A 15,335-nucleotide genomic window follows, 5' to 3' on the forward strand; every position below is an offset into this window, starting at 1 on the left:
TGTTTAATTTGCGTTCTTTAATTAGTTTTAAATATATATGCATCGATAAGTGTCGAAATTATTTCAGTTCTATAGTTTTTGCATTTAATTCTAAAAAGAAATCAGGCATTTTTGCAGTCACCCAAGTTTACGGAAGAGCAACTGGTATAAGTGTACAGAGTTTGATGGATGAGGAAGGGATTTTTAAAAATATATATTCTTGAAAAAATATTATACGTTTTCTTTCTCAACAACGTCGGTTGGTTTAAAGGGATAAACATGCCTTTATTTGCGCAGAATCCATTCGACCAAGATGTTGGTAAGTTGAGCACTTAATTTGGGCAATTTGATTCGGAGTGAGCTACCGGTTAGTTAGCTTCATCTTAGCTACCGACAGAACCGCTAGCCAGCAAGCTAACAACAACTAGTCTGGCTACACCACATACAGAAGGAGACACCTTATTTATACATATCATTGGCTACACGGTGACGTTATAATCAAATGTTATATTATCTAAATAGCTAACCAGTTATGTGGTTTTGGTAAACTCTGTAAGTCTAACTTAGTAGTCACAGGGTTAGCAGACAGTTTGAATGTTAAATGACGATCGGTCATACTAACGTTACCTATCTATCTAGCTAGCTAGCTACCACTGTGCTAGCTATATATGTTAGCTAGTTGTTGTGTAATCAGTGTATTGTAGCTAATCAACGATTTTCAATAACGAGACATCCTGAACTGCAACAAACTCACATATTAAAAAAGTATAACGTCATGAGCTATCTATCTAGTTAACTAGCCAGATGTATGGGTTGGATTCGTTTTAGGTTTACTTTCAGCTGTATCATTGAATTGCTTGTTTTATGCAAATGTTACATGCAAATCACCCTCTTTCCATGAACAGTTTATCATCTTTGGAACAAGCTCTCATGGTCCCCTTGTACACTATTATTTGAACTTTGTACAATTACGCCTAACTAGCTAGTCACCGATGTGTAATGGCTATTTCATAACAAAGAAGTTATAAGGAATAACTTACTTTTAACTGCTTTATTGCTAGTTTAATCATACAACATCCATAATAGTAGTAACTTTCAATCCTATGAAAATACAGGCGCAAACTGTTTAAAGCAGCGATTATATGGACAGTACATGCCGAACCACAGGTTCTCTTCTCTCACCTAACCACATGTATCCCGGTGTACCACATTGTCAGAGAAAGCCACCAATGAAACCAAGACAGTGGAGGACTGGGCCCTGATCATGGATATCTGTGACAGGGTTGGACATACACCCAATGGGTAAGCTGGAATGAGACTTCCTGTTTCTAAAATAACTTCATTGTTTACTTGGACCAGAGCACTAGCTGCCTTGCTAATTTTCAAGTACTTCCAAGCAATGTTCTCTCTAATATTTTTCGTCACTGAGCAAATCTCATGTCGGCTGAGCGCAACCTTGAACCTTGTGAAATATCTATGCAACTACCGGTGCACGTTTACTGTGAACACTGAGGCTGTACCCGCTTTCATTTTACTGTTTTAACAGTGGCCAAGTAGGCTACTGTGGCTATTTGATCATAATGTAGGCCTACCAATAAATAAAAAACAATGGTGAAAATGCATCACATAATATTTTAACATGGAAATGGCAGTAGCAGCCAATGTGTGGTGTTCAATGTAGGCCTTCATTCCATGAGACCTTTGAGAGAAAAAAACATGCAGGGCTTGACATTAACCTGTTTATCCACTTCAGGCAAGGAGGTGACTGAAAATGTTGTTGTTTAATGCAAGAAACCACTTTACAAAATACATAAATGTTATTCCCAAACCATTATTGCAGAGAATCAGACAAATTATGCTACCCTCTGCATATTGGCTACTTAGCTTATTCAAGCCTGTCTCAAAATATACACTGCCCCTTTAAGATATAAAATAAAGCTCTTTACCTGACTAGCTTTTCGAAGATGGCTACAAATGTACATGTTTTGTGCTCTTGTAGGAAGCAATCATTCCCACATTGCTGACTACAAATTAGCTATAACTGGGCAAATAACTCACTAACTAGCAAAAAATATGAACCAATGTGCATGTACACATGGCTACATTCAGCTCTTGCTTTGATCTCAAAACAAGCACATAATAATCGTAACCGCTCATACTGTAAAAGTGAACTGCACAAATCCATATAGGGCAAAGGTCTATTTACTGCAGCTCTGATTGGTTATGGCGCATCGGTCTGTGTAGAGTACGAGCCTGTGTCATGCCTGTCAATGCACAGACTCATACTCCGATGCGCTCTGCCTACAACAAAATCTCTTGCACAGTTAGTTTTGCATACTAATAAGTCTTGCATAGTTTCTTTTTGTTTCCGTATGTTGCATTGAAATTGGCTAATATTACATTGATTCGATCACAATTCCCACAGTGAAAGGAAACGTTATGTGTCTCTTTTTTTTTTTACGGCGAAAACTCTGAACTTCACTCAACTTTCTAATCTCGTGCTTCTCTTACAGGGAACATTGCTTCCAAGTATTTGTGAAATAATATGTGAAACTACAGACTCATAATAGTGTATCAGCAGGTCTCCAGGAAGATTGGAGGGGAATGGGGTATTTTAATATGCAATTAATAAGCGTATATTGAAGATGACTCATGTTATAATAACCTACTACTTGTGTGCCATATTAATTGTATGTCTCTACCTGCCTGTCTTCTCCCAGAGCTAAGGACTGCCTGAGGTCTGTGATGAAGAGAGTCAACCACAAGGTCCCACATGTTGCCATGCAAGCCCTCACCGTGAGTCACTTTGTTATTGTGTTATTCAAGACAAAATACATCATTCACTAGACCGTTGGAAAATCCAGCGGGTTTCCTTACTGTATAACAGGTTTATTAATGTATGATAGAGTTCAGCTTAGCCTAGTGTCAATGTAGAAATATATTGGAAAGGTGTGAACCTAGTGCAAGGTCAGGTTTTTCACTTCCTGGTGTCAGGCCCTAGAGCTTGTTGAGTGACTGGGATCATATACACAGGTAATATGAGTCATGAATCCTGCTATATGATGGACAGCAGAGTTTGAACAATGTGCTGGAAGAAATTCTGAGTGTGAATTTCTTTATACACTGTGGCTGGTGGATCAAAAACTGACTGTTGCCCTAAGCCTCAATGACACTCCAGTCTGATGTAATAAAGTATTTGGGAGGAGTGGTCCATCTCCTGCTGCTCTTGGCAGTTCTAGAGCTCTGAGCTCGTAACTCAGTATCATCGCTGTGGGCAGCCATGCCACAGCAGTCAGTGTGATGATCCATGGCCCTAGAAAGGTTTTTACTGTTTTGTTCTTTCTGCTGCTCAGTGTTATTATGGAGTGATGATGCTCAACGTCAGACCATGTGATCTTTCTCTCTGACTCACCATTGGGGTAGATGGTCACATGGCTGTTCTATTTTTAGATGTCTCTCTCTCTCTCTTCTCACTCAGTCAACTTTAGCCCCCCGAATCATAAAAACATGCATAATTTCACTGGTGTCATATGTGTTAATCAATTATTCAACTTTGGTGTGGATGTGAATCAAAGCGTTATTCTTGTTTTACTGTAAAGCCTCAAAATAGATCATCCAGGCTGACTACTGGACTAACCTGGCTTTTCTCCCTCTTTTTCAGTTGCTGGCTGCCTGTGTCAATAACAGTGGAAGAATCTTTCACTTAGAAATCTGCTCACGGGACTTTGCCACTGAAGTCCGAGCTATATTGAGCAGGGTACGTAAGCTGTCAAAGGTTTTTCTGTTGAAATATGTCTGGTGAATTGATGATGGTCAGACTTATGCACGTGAGGATAACAATCGACTGGCTCTATCAAGCTCTGTGTGTCAATGTTTTGCCTCTATCAAATAAATAAGTAGCCTAAAAATAATTACTATTATCCCCGCAGGCCCACCCTAAGGTGTGTGACAAGCTGAAGGGGATGATGGTGGAGTGGTGTGATGAGTTCCAGAAAGATCCACAGCTCTGTCTGATCAGTGCCACCATTAAGTCTCTGAGAGAGGAGGGGGTCGTCTTCCCGTCTTCTGGCTCACAGGTAAAGTGGTCAACAGCCTGGCGTCCATCCCCCTAACCTAGTGTTGCTGAAGATGGCGCCGATAGAGATGACCTTAGGAAGTCCTTAGGAAACTGCAGTATTTAGTTTTTTTATGTATTATCTCTTACATTGTTAGCCCAGAAAACTTTAAGTGTTATTACATACAGCCGGGAAGAACTATTGGATATCAAAGAGACTTCAACTTACCAGCACAACCAGCACTACGACCAGGAATACGAATTTCCCAAAGCGGATCCTTTGTTTGCACCTCCCAGGGCATTTGAACTGATTCCAGAGGCCTACCCAAAACAACAACGCCGTCGGAGGAGAGGGTGCCGGAGCGGTCTTCTAGTGAGGCTTCGGATGGGCGCACACCACCCACCGCTTCTGAGTATATTACTCGCTAATGTGAAATTAGGGCAAGAGTTGCTTTCCAAAGAGATATCCGGGATTGTAACGTACTGTTTCACAGAGACATGGCTAGCTGGGGACATGCTTTCAGAGTCCGTACAGCCAACAGGATTTTCAGTGCATTGCGCCGACAAGAACAAACATCTCTATGGTAAGAAGAAGGGCGGGGGTGTATGTTTCATGATTTAACGACTCATGGTGTAATTGTAACGGCATACAGGAAGTCAAGTCCTTTTGTTCACCTGACCTAGAATTCCTCACAATCAAATGCCGGCCGTATTATCTCCCAAGAGAACCCTCCTCGCTTATCGTCACAGCCGTGTTTATCCCCCCGCAAGGGGATACCAAGACGGCCATCAAGGAACTTCCCTGGACATTATGCAAACTGGAAAACAGGCTGCATTTATTGTAGCTGGGGATTTTTAACAACGCTAATCTGAGAACAAGGCTACCTAAATTCTATCAGCATATCGATTGCAGTACACGAGCGAGTAACACACTTGACCACTGCTCCTCTAACTTCCGCGATGCATACATGGCCCTCCCCCACCCTCCTTTTGGCAAATCTGACCATGACCCCATCTTGTTGCTCCCCTCCTATAGGTAGAAACTAAAACAGGAAGTGCTTAGGTCTATCCAACTCTGGTCTGACCAATCGGATTCCACGCTTCAGGATTGCTCGATCACGTGGACTGGGATATGTTCCGGGTATCCTCATACCATAACATTGATGTATACGCTGACTCGGTGAGCCAGTATATAAAGAAGTGTATAGAAGATGTTGTACCCACTGTGACTATTAAAACCTTCCCTAACCAGAAACTGTGGATTGATGGCAGCATTCGCGCAAAACTGAAAGCACGTACTACCGCATTTAATCATGGCGAGGCGACTGGAAACATAACCGAATACAAACAGTGTAGTTATTCCCTGCGTAAGGCAATCAAACAAGCAAAGCGTCCCAGGTGGTGAAGGTAGGAAACATCTCCACTCTGCTGATCCTCAACACTGAGGCCCGACAAGGGTGCGTTCTCAGCCCTCTCCTGTACTCCCTGTTCACACATAACTGCGTGGCCATGCACGCCTCCAACTCAATCATCAAGTTTGCAGACGACACTGCAGTGGTAGGTTTGATTACCAACAACGACGAGACAGCCTACAGGGAGGAGGTGAGGGCCCTCTGAGTGTGGGGTCAGGAAAATAACCTCTCACTCAATGTCATCAAAACAAAAGAGATGATCGTGGACTTCAGGAAACAGCAAAGGGAGCACCCCCCTATCCACATTGACGGGACAGCAGTGGAGAAGGTGGAACGTTTTAAGTTCCTCGGTGTACATGTCACCGACAAACTGAAATGGTCCACGCACACAGTGTGGTGAAGGCGGCGCAACTTGGCTTGTCACCGAAAACCCTCACTAACTTTTACAGGTGCGCAATTGAGAGCATCCTGTCGGGCTGTATCACCGCCTGGTACGGCAACTGCACCGCCCACAACCACAGGGCTCATCCAGAGGGTGGTGCGGTCTGCACAATGCATCACCAGGGGGGAAACTACCTGCCCTCCAGGACACCTACAACACCCGATGTCACAGGAGGGCAAAAAAGATCACCAAGGACAACAATCACCCAAGCCACTACCTGTTCACCCTGCTTCCATCCAGAAGCTGAGGTCAGTACAGGTGCATCAAAGCTGGGACAGAGATTGAAAAACAGCTTCTTTCTCAAGGCCATCAGATTGTTAAACAGCCACCACTAACACAGAGAGGGGGCTGCCTACCTACGTACTTGATATCATTGGCCACTTTAATAAATGGAACACTAGTCACTTTAATAATGCCACTTTAAGGATGTTTACATATCTCATATGTGTATATACTGTATCCTTCATTATCTATTGCATCTTAGCTGCTCTCACTGCTCATCCATATATTTTATACTTATATATTCTCATCCCATTCCTTTACCAGATTGTGTGTATTAGGTTTTGATGTGGAATTTGTTAGATATTAGGTTTTGTTGTGGAATTGTTAGATATTACCTGTTAGATACTGCTGCACTGTCGGATCTAGAAGCATAAGCATTTCGCTACCCTCACAATAACATCTGCTAACCATGTGTATGTGACCAATAACATTTGTTTTGATACCATTGTATAAGCTGTGGCCAGTCTCCCATCCCTACTAACTCTGTTTCTCCCGCCTAAAAGAGTTTGGCTATTGTTTTAATTGACCATTTTTGTGCCAGAGGGCATTGATGTTACGTTGTTCTTTGAGGGCCTATGTGCCTTACCTGGAAAATAGAGCCATTTGACCTGACATTTTATTAATTTTTTTCACCATAATCTTTCAGTACTCTACCCTCTGATTGTAGCCAGACTCACTAAAACAACTGTTATCGTCTACCTATCTCAAACACAAAGTTCTCCTCGTGACTTCCACCTGTGGTCCCCTGTAACAAATAAGCTCTGTGTGTATACATTCGCTGGCTCCGTGTTGTGCAGTCTGCCTGTGTTCTCAGTGCACTTGCTCGCCCATGTGTTGCCAATAAAGAGAAGGAGGGTGGAGCTTGTGTGTCTGTTTTTAAGGCGTGAGTGCAGAATGGAATTTCCTCTGATGTAATAATACCCCAGTTCTACCTATAAGGGGGATGAGAATTCCTGCTGTGATTGAGGGACAGTCTGGTGCTTATTTGTTTAGCCTACTTCCTAGCTAAAATGGTCGGCTGAGTGTCCTGTTAATAAGTGGCACTGTGAGGAGTTTGCTACTGAAACTACTTTGCCCAACCCCTCTCACAGACAGCAGTTTATTCTTCATTATTTTCATCACTATTTTCCTGTTGTTGGGCTATATTTTTAAGCATATGAAGTGATGATTTATTTTAGGTTCTCTCTTATTCATAATCTGTTTACTACCACAATACTACATGGAAAGCCTGTAGTACTTATTATTCCCTACAGGACGGCGTCAGTCACAAACAATCCAAATCCCCATTTGTCCTGGAAGGCTTTCTCTCTCTCGCTCTCTATAACCACCCACCTCTTTGTCAACAGGGGTCCAGCCTAAAGGTCACCACACCTGCTGTTAGTAAACCATCTGACGATGACGACCTTGCCAAAGGTACAGATCCTATCCAACAGATTCTAGAACACCTCATCATATTACATTATGAACTGTGCATGTGGATGAATAAATACAATATTAGAGAGATTAAAACATTTGTGTAGAACTTATTTCCATTGTTGTCCTGATGATAGTATGTGTTTTGACCCTCATGCCTTTGTCCTCCTATCTGCAGCTATTGAGCTGTCGCTGCAGGAACAGAAGCAGCATGCTGAGACGCGGCCCCTCACCGTGTCCGCCGACCCCCCCTTCAACACCAACGGGGGCGGGGGTAGCAAGGACTCTCGGAAGGTGCGGGCGCTCTATGACTTTGAGGCGGCCGAAGACAACGAGCTCACCTTCAAGACGGGGGAGCTCATCCTAGTCCTGGACGACAGGTAGCTAACGACGTGTTGCTATGGAAACCTGAGTCTGACCTATTGTATAGGCCAATGTGGAAACCACGCTTCAACTTAATTGTCTTCAGTCATATATCTAGTGCCAACCTTCTCAGGTTCTGCAGTCATTTTATGTAAACAAAATGAATGGTTTACTTACAAGAATGTTTGAACTGATAACACCATGTTGCTGCCACAGTGATTCAAACTGGTGGAAAGGAGAGAACCACAGAGGAGTAGGTCTCTTCCCATCCAACTTTGTCACGACCAACCTCGATGCTGAGCCTGAACTAGGTAGGTTCTCCCCCTTATCCTGTACCATACCTCACTCTCTTGTACCCTCATACCCCGGTCTCATACTGAGGCAGGGAGAGTCGTTCTAGTGTTTGGTTTCATGTTTGAAATCCTGACCGTGAAGTAGCTCTGGATAAGTGTGTCGGCTAAATGTCAAATGTAAATCTCTCTCCTTACAGTAACGTATGTGGAGAAGACACCAGCCCCGGAGGAGCCCAGCATAGAAGCCATAGTGGAGTCTGAGCCTGTCTTTATAGATGAGGTGGGTGCTTCTACGTACTGGACCTACTATATTGGTGCTTCCAAAACCACTCGCACGTTGTCACGTGTTGCTGACGAAAGTCCGAGGGTGACTTCCAGAGAGTGGCGAGGGGATCAATAAACCCATCAACTTCGGGACACTCGTGACTTGAATGATGCAGTTATGTTCTACTTTAAAATATTACAATTGGCATGAAATTCTAATGAATAAATCCCACTGTCACTTTAGAAGATGAACCTCAGTAACAGTTACCATTTATTTGGGAGGTATTTCATCTGTTATTTGTGTCAGGTGTTGAAATCAGACACGTGGCATATATTTAAGCATGCCTCCTCCATTCTTTTGTATTACATTGCGAACTCCAAACATATTGCGGTGTGTGATAGTGCTTCACTCTGAAGCCTGCAGCCTTGCTGGCTTGGCTGAAGTGGCTATTGGAGAGTTCATTCTCCCCTACACCCAGATTTGGGACACTTGCAATGTGTCTGTTGGTGGAAATATGCTGCTGCTCACTCAGACAGCCCTGGTTGTATTGCACCCTGGTTGCCTGCCATTACAGGAGAGGCTGCTGATAGTAGGCCTGTTGCTGCTGTGAAGCCTGGTGCGATGTGCATATGGAGGAGGCGCGCGTGAATGCACAAACGGAGGACCAAGGGGAAGGGAGTGATTTGGGATTCAGCCTATGGCTGTCCATACCTGCAGGCCTATATAATTTAGCTTATTCATAGTTGGTTAAATGGGTACAATCAATCAGTCCACCATTCATTTTGATAATTTGACCAATGAAAACCCTGTAGCATCATATATGACTCTCTTTCTCCTCCCTTCACCTGTCCCTCACCCCCTCTCTCTTACTCTCTTCTCTCTCTCTCTCTCTCCCCCCCCCCCCCCCCAGGAGAAGATGGATGGAGCGCTGTATCTGCTCCAGAATACTGACCCTGCTGATGCAGCACCTGACTGCCCAGAGCTGGTCCAACTGGAGGGTATAAAACAATGACTTACTGCTCTTATAAATCCCATGCTCATTGACACTGCAGTTGTCTTGACTATATACTCACTCACACACACTGCAGTTGTCTTGACTATATACTCACTCACACACACTGCAGTTGTCTTGACTATATACTCACTCACACACACTGCAGTGGTCTTGACTATATACTCACTCACACACACTGCAGTTGTCTTGACTATATACTCACTCACACACACTGCAGTTGGCTTGACTACATTCACACTGTTTTTGTCTGTTTAGCCTCACTTTATCAATGTTTTACCCTCTCAGGTGCTTGTGAGCAGATGAATCCAATGATTGATGACAAGCTGGAAGACATTGACAGGTAAAGTCAATTTAACTGCAGTGTACTGCAGTGTACTGCATTGTCCCTGCAGTGTACTGCAGGGACAATATAGTATATTAGAGGCTACACTGCAGTGTTTGCATGACACCCTTTATTTATATTGGTTAGTCAAATATGTTGGCCAGTGTACATAGTTATTAATTTAGTTATACCTGCTTTATGTTGACTATCTGGATGAGTACCAGGGATCATCACCCTCACAGAACCTTAGTCTTTGTCCTACAAGTGTCGGGATGACCTCTTTTCTCTCCTTCGCATTGCGGTTCTCCCTCTTTCTCTCTTTTTCAACCTCTCTCACTCTCCCCTCTCCCTCTCTCTCCCTCCATCCCTGGCAGGCAACACTCTGAGCTGTCTGAGCTGAATGTGAAGGTGCTGGAGGCCTTGGAGCTCTATAACAAACTGATGAACGAGGCACCATTCTACACAGCCTACTCCAAACTGCAGTCCCAGCAGCAGCCCCACTACACACCTGCCTCTCAACTCCCCATGCAGGTCAATTAGGAGAAAGAAACAAACCACTGTGACGTACTTTCTGTTCAGGTCACTACCTTGTACATCCACAAACAGGTGACCTCAGTGAAGGCAGACACTATGCCAGGGTCCATAAAGGCACCATATTCATATGGTGGGCTCTGGTAAAAAGTAGTTGGACTATGTAGGCAACTGGATGCCATTTCAGACGCAGACCTTGTGTGACCTCGTGTGTTTTGTCTGCTGTGCAATTTGTCCCTGATGATGGATGTCAGTGTCCCTCCTTGGAGACGAAGACTAATGGGAGACTCCAGTGTTCATGCTTGGACTCTTTTTACCTCCTTGTCACTTTCTGCACAGCTCTGCAAAGCCATTTTAGAAACAAGCTGTCCCTTGTGTAACTGCCTGCACCTGAAGTAATGTTGTTTCTTGCCAACGCATGCTATATTTTTGTGGAGTAAATCAATATACAGTGTACTATGAAATAGACCGCTGCGCCACTCGGGAGCCCAAAGGCACTGCATTTCAGTGCTAGAGGCGTCACTACAGACACCCTGGTTCGAATCCAGGCTGTATCGCAACCGGCCATGATTGGGAGTTCCATAGGGCGGCACACAATTGGTCCAGCATTGTCCGGGTTTGGCCGGTGTAGGCAGTCATTGTAAATAAGAATTTGTTCTTAACTAACTTGCCTGGTTAAATAAATCAAATCAAATATTTTATCAAATTTCATATTGAACACAGGTCTCTTTCTCTCTCAGGGATACCCAGGTCAGGCTGGTGGTTCCTACATGCCCCCAGGGATACCCCAGGGCCCCCCAGGCCAGCAGGCCTACATGGGCTCTGACCAACCCGGGCCCCTCCAGTCGCTCCCCCCTAACGTCACATCTCCCAATGGTCAGCCAGCACAGCTTCCTTACAGGTAGGCCTCTCCTCGGTATACCAGCCCTGGACCATGAGACACCGGACTAGGCAACTAGCTAGCTTAACAGCAGCCATTTTGTGAGGCCAGTCTTGTGTTTTATATGTTTGTTTTGAGACATCCCACTAGAGGATTTGTGAGCTAAGTTTTTTGGGGGGGCATTGCTCCTGTGTTAAGGTTAAATGTCGGCCTTTATGCTTGTGTTAGGCGGTAGGTGGCAACTATTGTACTATTCTGTCTCTTCACTGCAGTTCTCCATATGCACCTGCCGGCTACCCACCACAGATGGGTGTAGCCCCACAGATGGACATGTCGGCCTATCAGAACTCCAACCTGCCACCAGCCTCCTATCAAATGGCTGCTTCATCGCACCAGGTCCCACAGCAGCAACAGGCCTACTATCAGCAGCCTCTCCTGTAAAGTGCAATACAACCAAGGCTGTCTGAGTGAGCAGCAGCATATCCCCACCAACAGACACAGTACAACAATACACAAGTGTGTGTGTGATTATCCTCCCCCTATTTTGACCTTTATGATAAAATGCCCTATACGTAGTGCACTACTGCTCTGGTCAAAAGTAGTGCACTACGTAGGGAATAGGGTACCATTTGGGACACTACCTAGATTGTCACAAAGGTCGGTGGCTGTGTGAGAGGGAGACTACATGCCAACCTACCAGCCACCACGGCCCATTTTGAAGGGATGAACGTTTTAAATAGAAAGTGTAAAATAAGTAATTTTCCTTATCTTGGTTTGCCTCAAAAACATTTAAGTGGGCAGCTGTCCAGCTGATCATTTCCAAACTGCGTCATAGATGGTATGTGTGTCCCTGTTCAGTTTTTTATTTTATATTTTTAAATGTTGATTTCTCTTCACCCTCTGGTCTATCAGGAAATCAGTCCGATTGAAGGAGTCCATGGCTGGCCAGGACAAGTCAATTTGAAATGGAATTGACCCCAACCCCGACCAGGACTTGTTTTTTTCTATCCCCCTCTCTAACAGCATCATCCACTTTAGTTTACCCTTCTCGGGGCCAAAGGTTATGAAGTGCTACAGCTATCGGTATTTCTTTCTGTGGTTTAGTCACTACTATAATACCACAATATAGTTTGATTAATTCCCCATACACTGCCTGCCTTGCAACACCCTTTGGGTGTTTAATACATTCTAGGAGTAAAGCAAAATCTTTAAACATTTTTATTTGTGTGCTACTTCAAGGTGAATTTATCAAATGAACTTATCATTCAATGTTAAATGGATTTTGAAGTGTGGCCATGCAGTCTTTCCAAATTACTGCAGTTGTATGTTCAATATACATTTTTATACACATTACTTTTTTTGTAATGCAAATGTGATCTAGCCTGGGTGCCTGTCTGTTTCTGCTCTCTTGCTAACTTATGGAATTTGTCATGTTTGGCTTGACAATAACAATACTGCAGTTGGAAAGATGGCACAAACAGATCTGGGACCAGGCTACATAACAACATGGCTTTTGGTTAACACAACATTCATGTGCCAAGGCTCTAGGCAACTTCCTGGAGGCCCCATATACAGTGATTTAACAAGATGTAATTGCAAGCTATAAGTGGTTGATTGGGAAATGAGCCTAGTCCTATCTATTTTCTATGGTCTTTCTTTATTCACTCTTCTGTTGAAAAGGCTTTTGACAATATATGTTATTAATAGATGTCTGTAATTATTAAATTGATATCTGTCTGCTTTTCATGTTTCTGGGCTGTGGGCGGTCACGTTTTCATAGAAATCTATTTCTCAAACATATTTTCATTTATGCATTACTTGTCTTTGCATTGGTATGGCTGTCTGCTCTGCAGTTGGACCTTTAATTTTAATGTTGTAATTCGATTTGTATTTTATTTGTTATATATTTTCTCTGGATTATATCCATATGATCAGATAATATTTGATGGTTTCTAGATGTAAGATATACTTTCTCCTTTTAATGCTTTTGTTTTTACTTTATTTGTGTCTTATCCAAAATGCAAGCAGAACAAATAGCTACCGTGACCAACAGCTAGAAATTGGTCTTTACTGATAAAGGTGTGGACAAAGACTACTAGCTAGAGAACTGTTAGACCTAAAATGTTCATCTGAACTTAATGAATCAGTCAACTCTGACTCATAAGAACTGTCTATGCTTTATTTGTCTTACCTTGCCTCTTAAACGGTGTTGTGTATATTACATGTAAAATATCTTCTGGCATTGTCGGTATTGCACTTTAACCTTGTTAACATTTTATTTACCACTGAATGCCTTGTTTTTCTTTAGGAATAAGGAATTGACATCTGTATATCTAGAACTCTTTATATTTAAAACGTTTCCAGGGAATGTTCCGATTCAGTACTACCGACATAATAACCGACTATGTTTTGTAACATCAAGGTTTCTCTTTATCTTGTGTTATTGTAAAAATAATTTCCTAACACAGTCGACTAATATTCTTTCAAATAAAATGTACCTGTGTTCAAGGCTCTCTTGTACTGATAATGCTGTTTTTTTTTATTTTTCTTGTTGTAATATGTGTTCTCTGAATACTGTGAAATAATTGGACATCTTGTAAGTGTATGATGGGAGAACAGTTAGTCAATGACACATGATGTAGAAAGAATAACAATAGGCAGTAATTTACAAGGCAGATGGTTGCGGAATATGTTCTCCCATCATACGCACAAAATCATACGCATAATGTTCTTGTGTTTTACACATCTTTAAAGGACTTATTTTCACTCATGTCTTCTGTTTCTTGCTGACCATGTATGAGGTCTTTCAATCTATTCGGAAGGGGAAGACGCAACACTATTCATCTTGTACCTGTGGAACTGGAGGTTGTCCCCTATTGTCAGATGTAATGTTCAATGAGTCATGGTGTGTCCCTTCCTTAGGAATCCTTGGTGTAGGGGCTCGGTTTCTTCTGTTATGACCTTGGTGAAGGGGCTCAGTTCCCTCTGTTATAATGACCTTGGTGAAGGGGCTCAGTTCCCTCTGTTATAATGACCTTGGTGAAGGGGCTCAGTTCCCTCTGTTATAATGACCTTGGTGAAGGGGCTCGGTTCCCTCTGTTATAATGACCTTGGTGTAGGGGCTCGGTTCCGTCTGTTATAATGACCTTGGTGAGGGGGCTCGGTTCCCTCTGTTATAATGACCTTGGTGAAGGGGCTCGGTTCCCTCTGTTATAATGACCTTGGTGAAGGGGCTCGGTTCCCTCTGTTATAATGACCTTGGTGAGGGGCGTGAACAAATGTCTACGGAGGAAGAATCACTATATGAAGAATCTCTCCAGAGAATCTCACTGTGACCAGTGATGCCTGAGCAGTCACCTCTATAATCCTTACTAGGAACCACAATGTTTTATTCAGTGAGCGTTTTCTTTGAGTTCACTATTCGACCACTGAAGAGCTGAACTAGTAATATTCAAGCACAGAGGCTGAAGCTTTAACAAGCCTGGTGTCCTAAGTGTTCCAATTTATTATGTGAGCTGTCTGGGTCTTACGGGCTTAACTTTCCAACATCCTCTATTGGCAGGATAAAGTTCTTTACTCTTTTTTCCCACTCAAAAAGAGACTGAAGCTAAAGGTCCAGTGCACTTTTTTGGGTTACTACATGATTCTATGTGTTATTTCATAGTGTTGATGTGTTCATTATTATTATTCAACAATGTAGAAAATAGTAAAAAATAAAGAAAAACCCTGGAATGAGTAGGTGGTTATAAACATTTGACTGGTACTGTATGTCTTTTCTTATATTTTCCCCCCTGTAAGACAGAGCACCAAAGATGAATTTATATTTTGTGGAAACCTAAGGGACAATAGTTTCATTATCTTATCAGCTCTCACATGACCCTCTGCAGAGGCTATTCCCAAAATTATATTTAAACAGGATTTATTGTTTTCATATTTAATTATTGAGTACATTGTTACATTCTTTTAATTCCAAATCCATAGATATGTACAGACTCAGAGGTTATTCCATGGTCAGAAATACATAAATATACAGTATAATATAACATGTACAAATCTGTAATAGAACAAAACTGTAATGAAATAA

The 15,335-nt window shown here is 42.7% G+C and overlaps 1 protein-coding gene across 2 annotated transcripts; it reads left to right on the forward strand.

Moving 5' to 3' along the window:
- Nucleotides 1-116: 116 nt before the first annotated feature.
- On the forward strand, nt 117-13,760 carry LOC139546681 (signal transducing adapter molecule 2-like). Of its 2 annotated transcripts, XM_071355337.1 has the most exons (15): nt 117-298; nt 1,197-1,281; nt 2,700-2,775; nt 3,641-3,736; nt 3,909-4,055; nt 7,516-7,582; nt 7,761-7,962; nt 8,162-8,256; nt 8,436-8,518; nt 9,414-9,501; nt 9,804-9,858; nt 10,215-10,371; nt 11,112-11,272; nt 11,524-11,718; nt 12,164-12,303. In XM_071355337.1, exons 1-14 carry the CDS (start codon nt 169-171, stop codon nt 11,690-11,692), a joined length of 1,611 nt encoding a protein of 536 aa, XP_071211438.1. In that variant the 5' UTR covers nt 117-168; the 3' UTR covers nt 11,693-11,718; nt 12,164-12,303. The 2 variants fall into 2 exon arrangements, with proteins under 2 accessions (XP_071211438.1, XP_071211437.1); XM_071355336.1 differs by having other exon boundaries at nt 11,524-13,760.
- The last annotated feature ends 1,575 nt before the right edge of the window (nt 13,761-15,335 follow it).

This window comes from Salvelinus alpinus, chromosome 20, assembly GCF_045679555.1.
Source record: "Salvelinus alpinus chromosome 20, SLU_Salpinus.1, whole genome shotgun sequence".
NCBI classification, from domain to species: Eukaryota; Metazoa; Chordata; class Actinopteri; order Salmoniformes; family Salmonidae; genus Salvelinus; species Salvelinus alpinus.

Excerpts from the sequence above, each read along its gene's own strand:
- LOC139546681 (XM_071355336.1), top strand. The coding sequence starts at position 169 with ATGAGGAAGGGATTTTTAAAAATATATATTCTTGAAAAAATATTATAC. Across the intron at positions 3,737-3,908 it reads TCCGAGCTATATTGAGCAGG|GCCCACCCTAAGGTGTGTGA; the intron begins GTACGTAAGCTG and ends TTATCCCCGCAG. Across the intron at positions 8,519-9,413 it reads AGCCTGTCTTTATAGATGAG|GAGAAGATGGATGGAGCGCT; the intron begins GTGGGTGCTTCT and ends CCCCCCCCCCAG.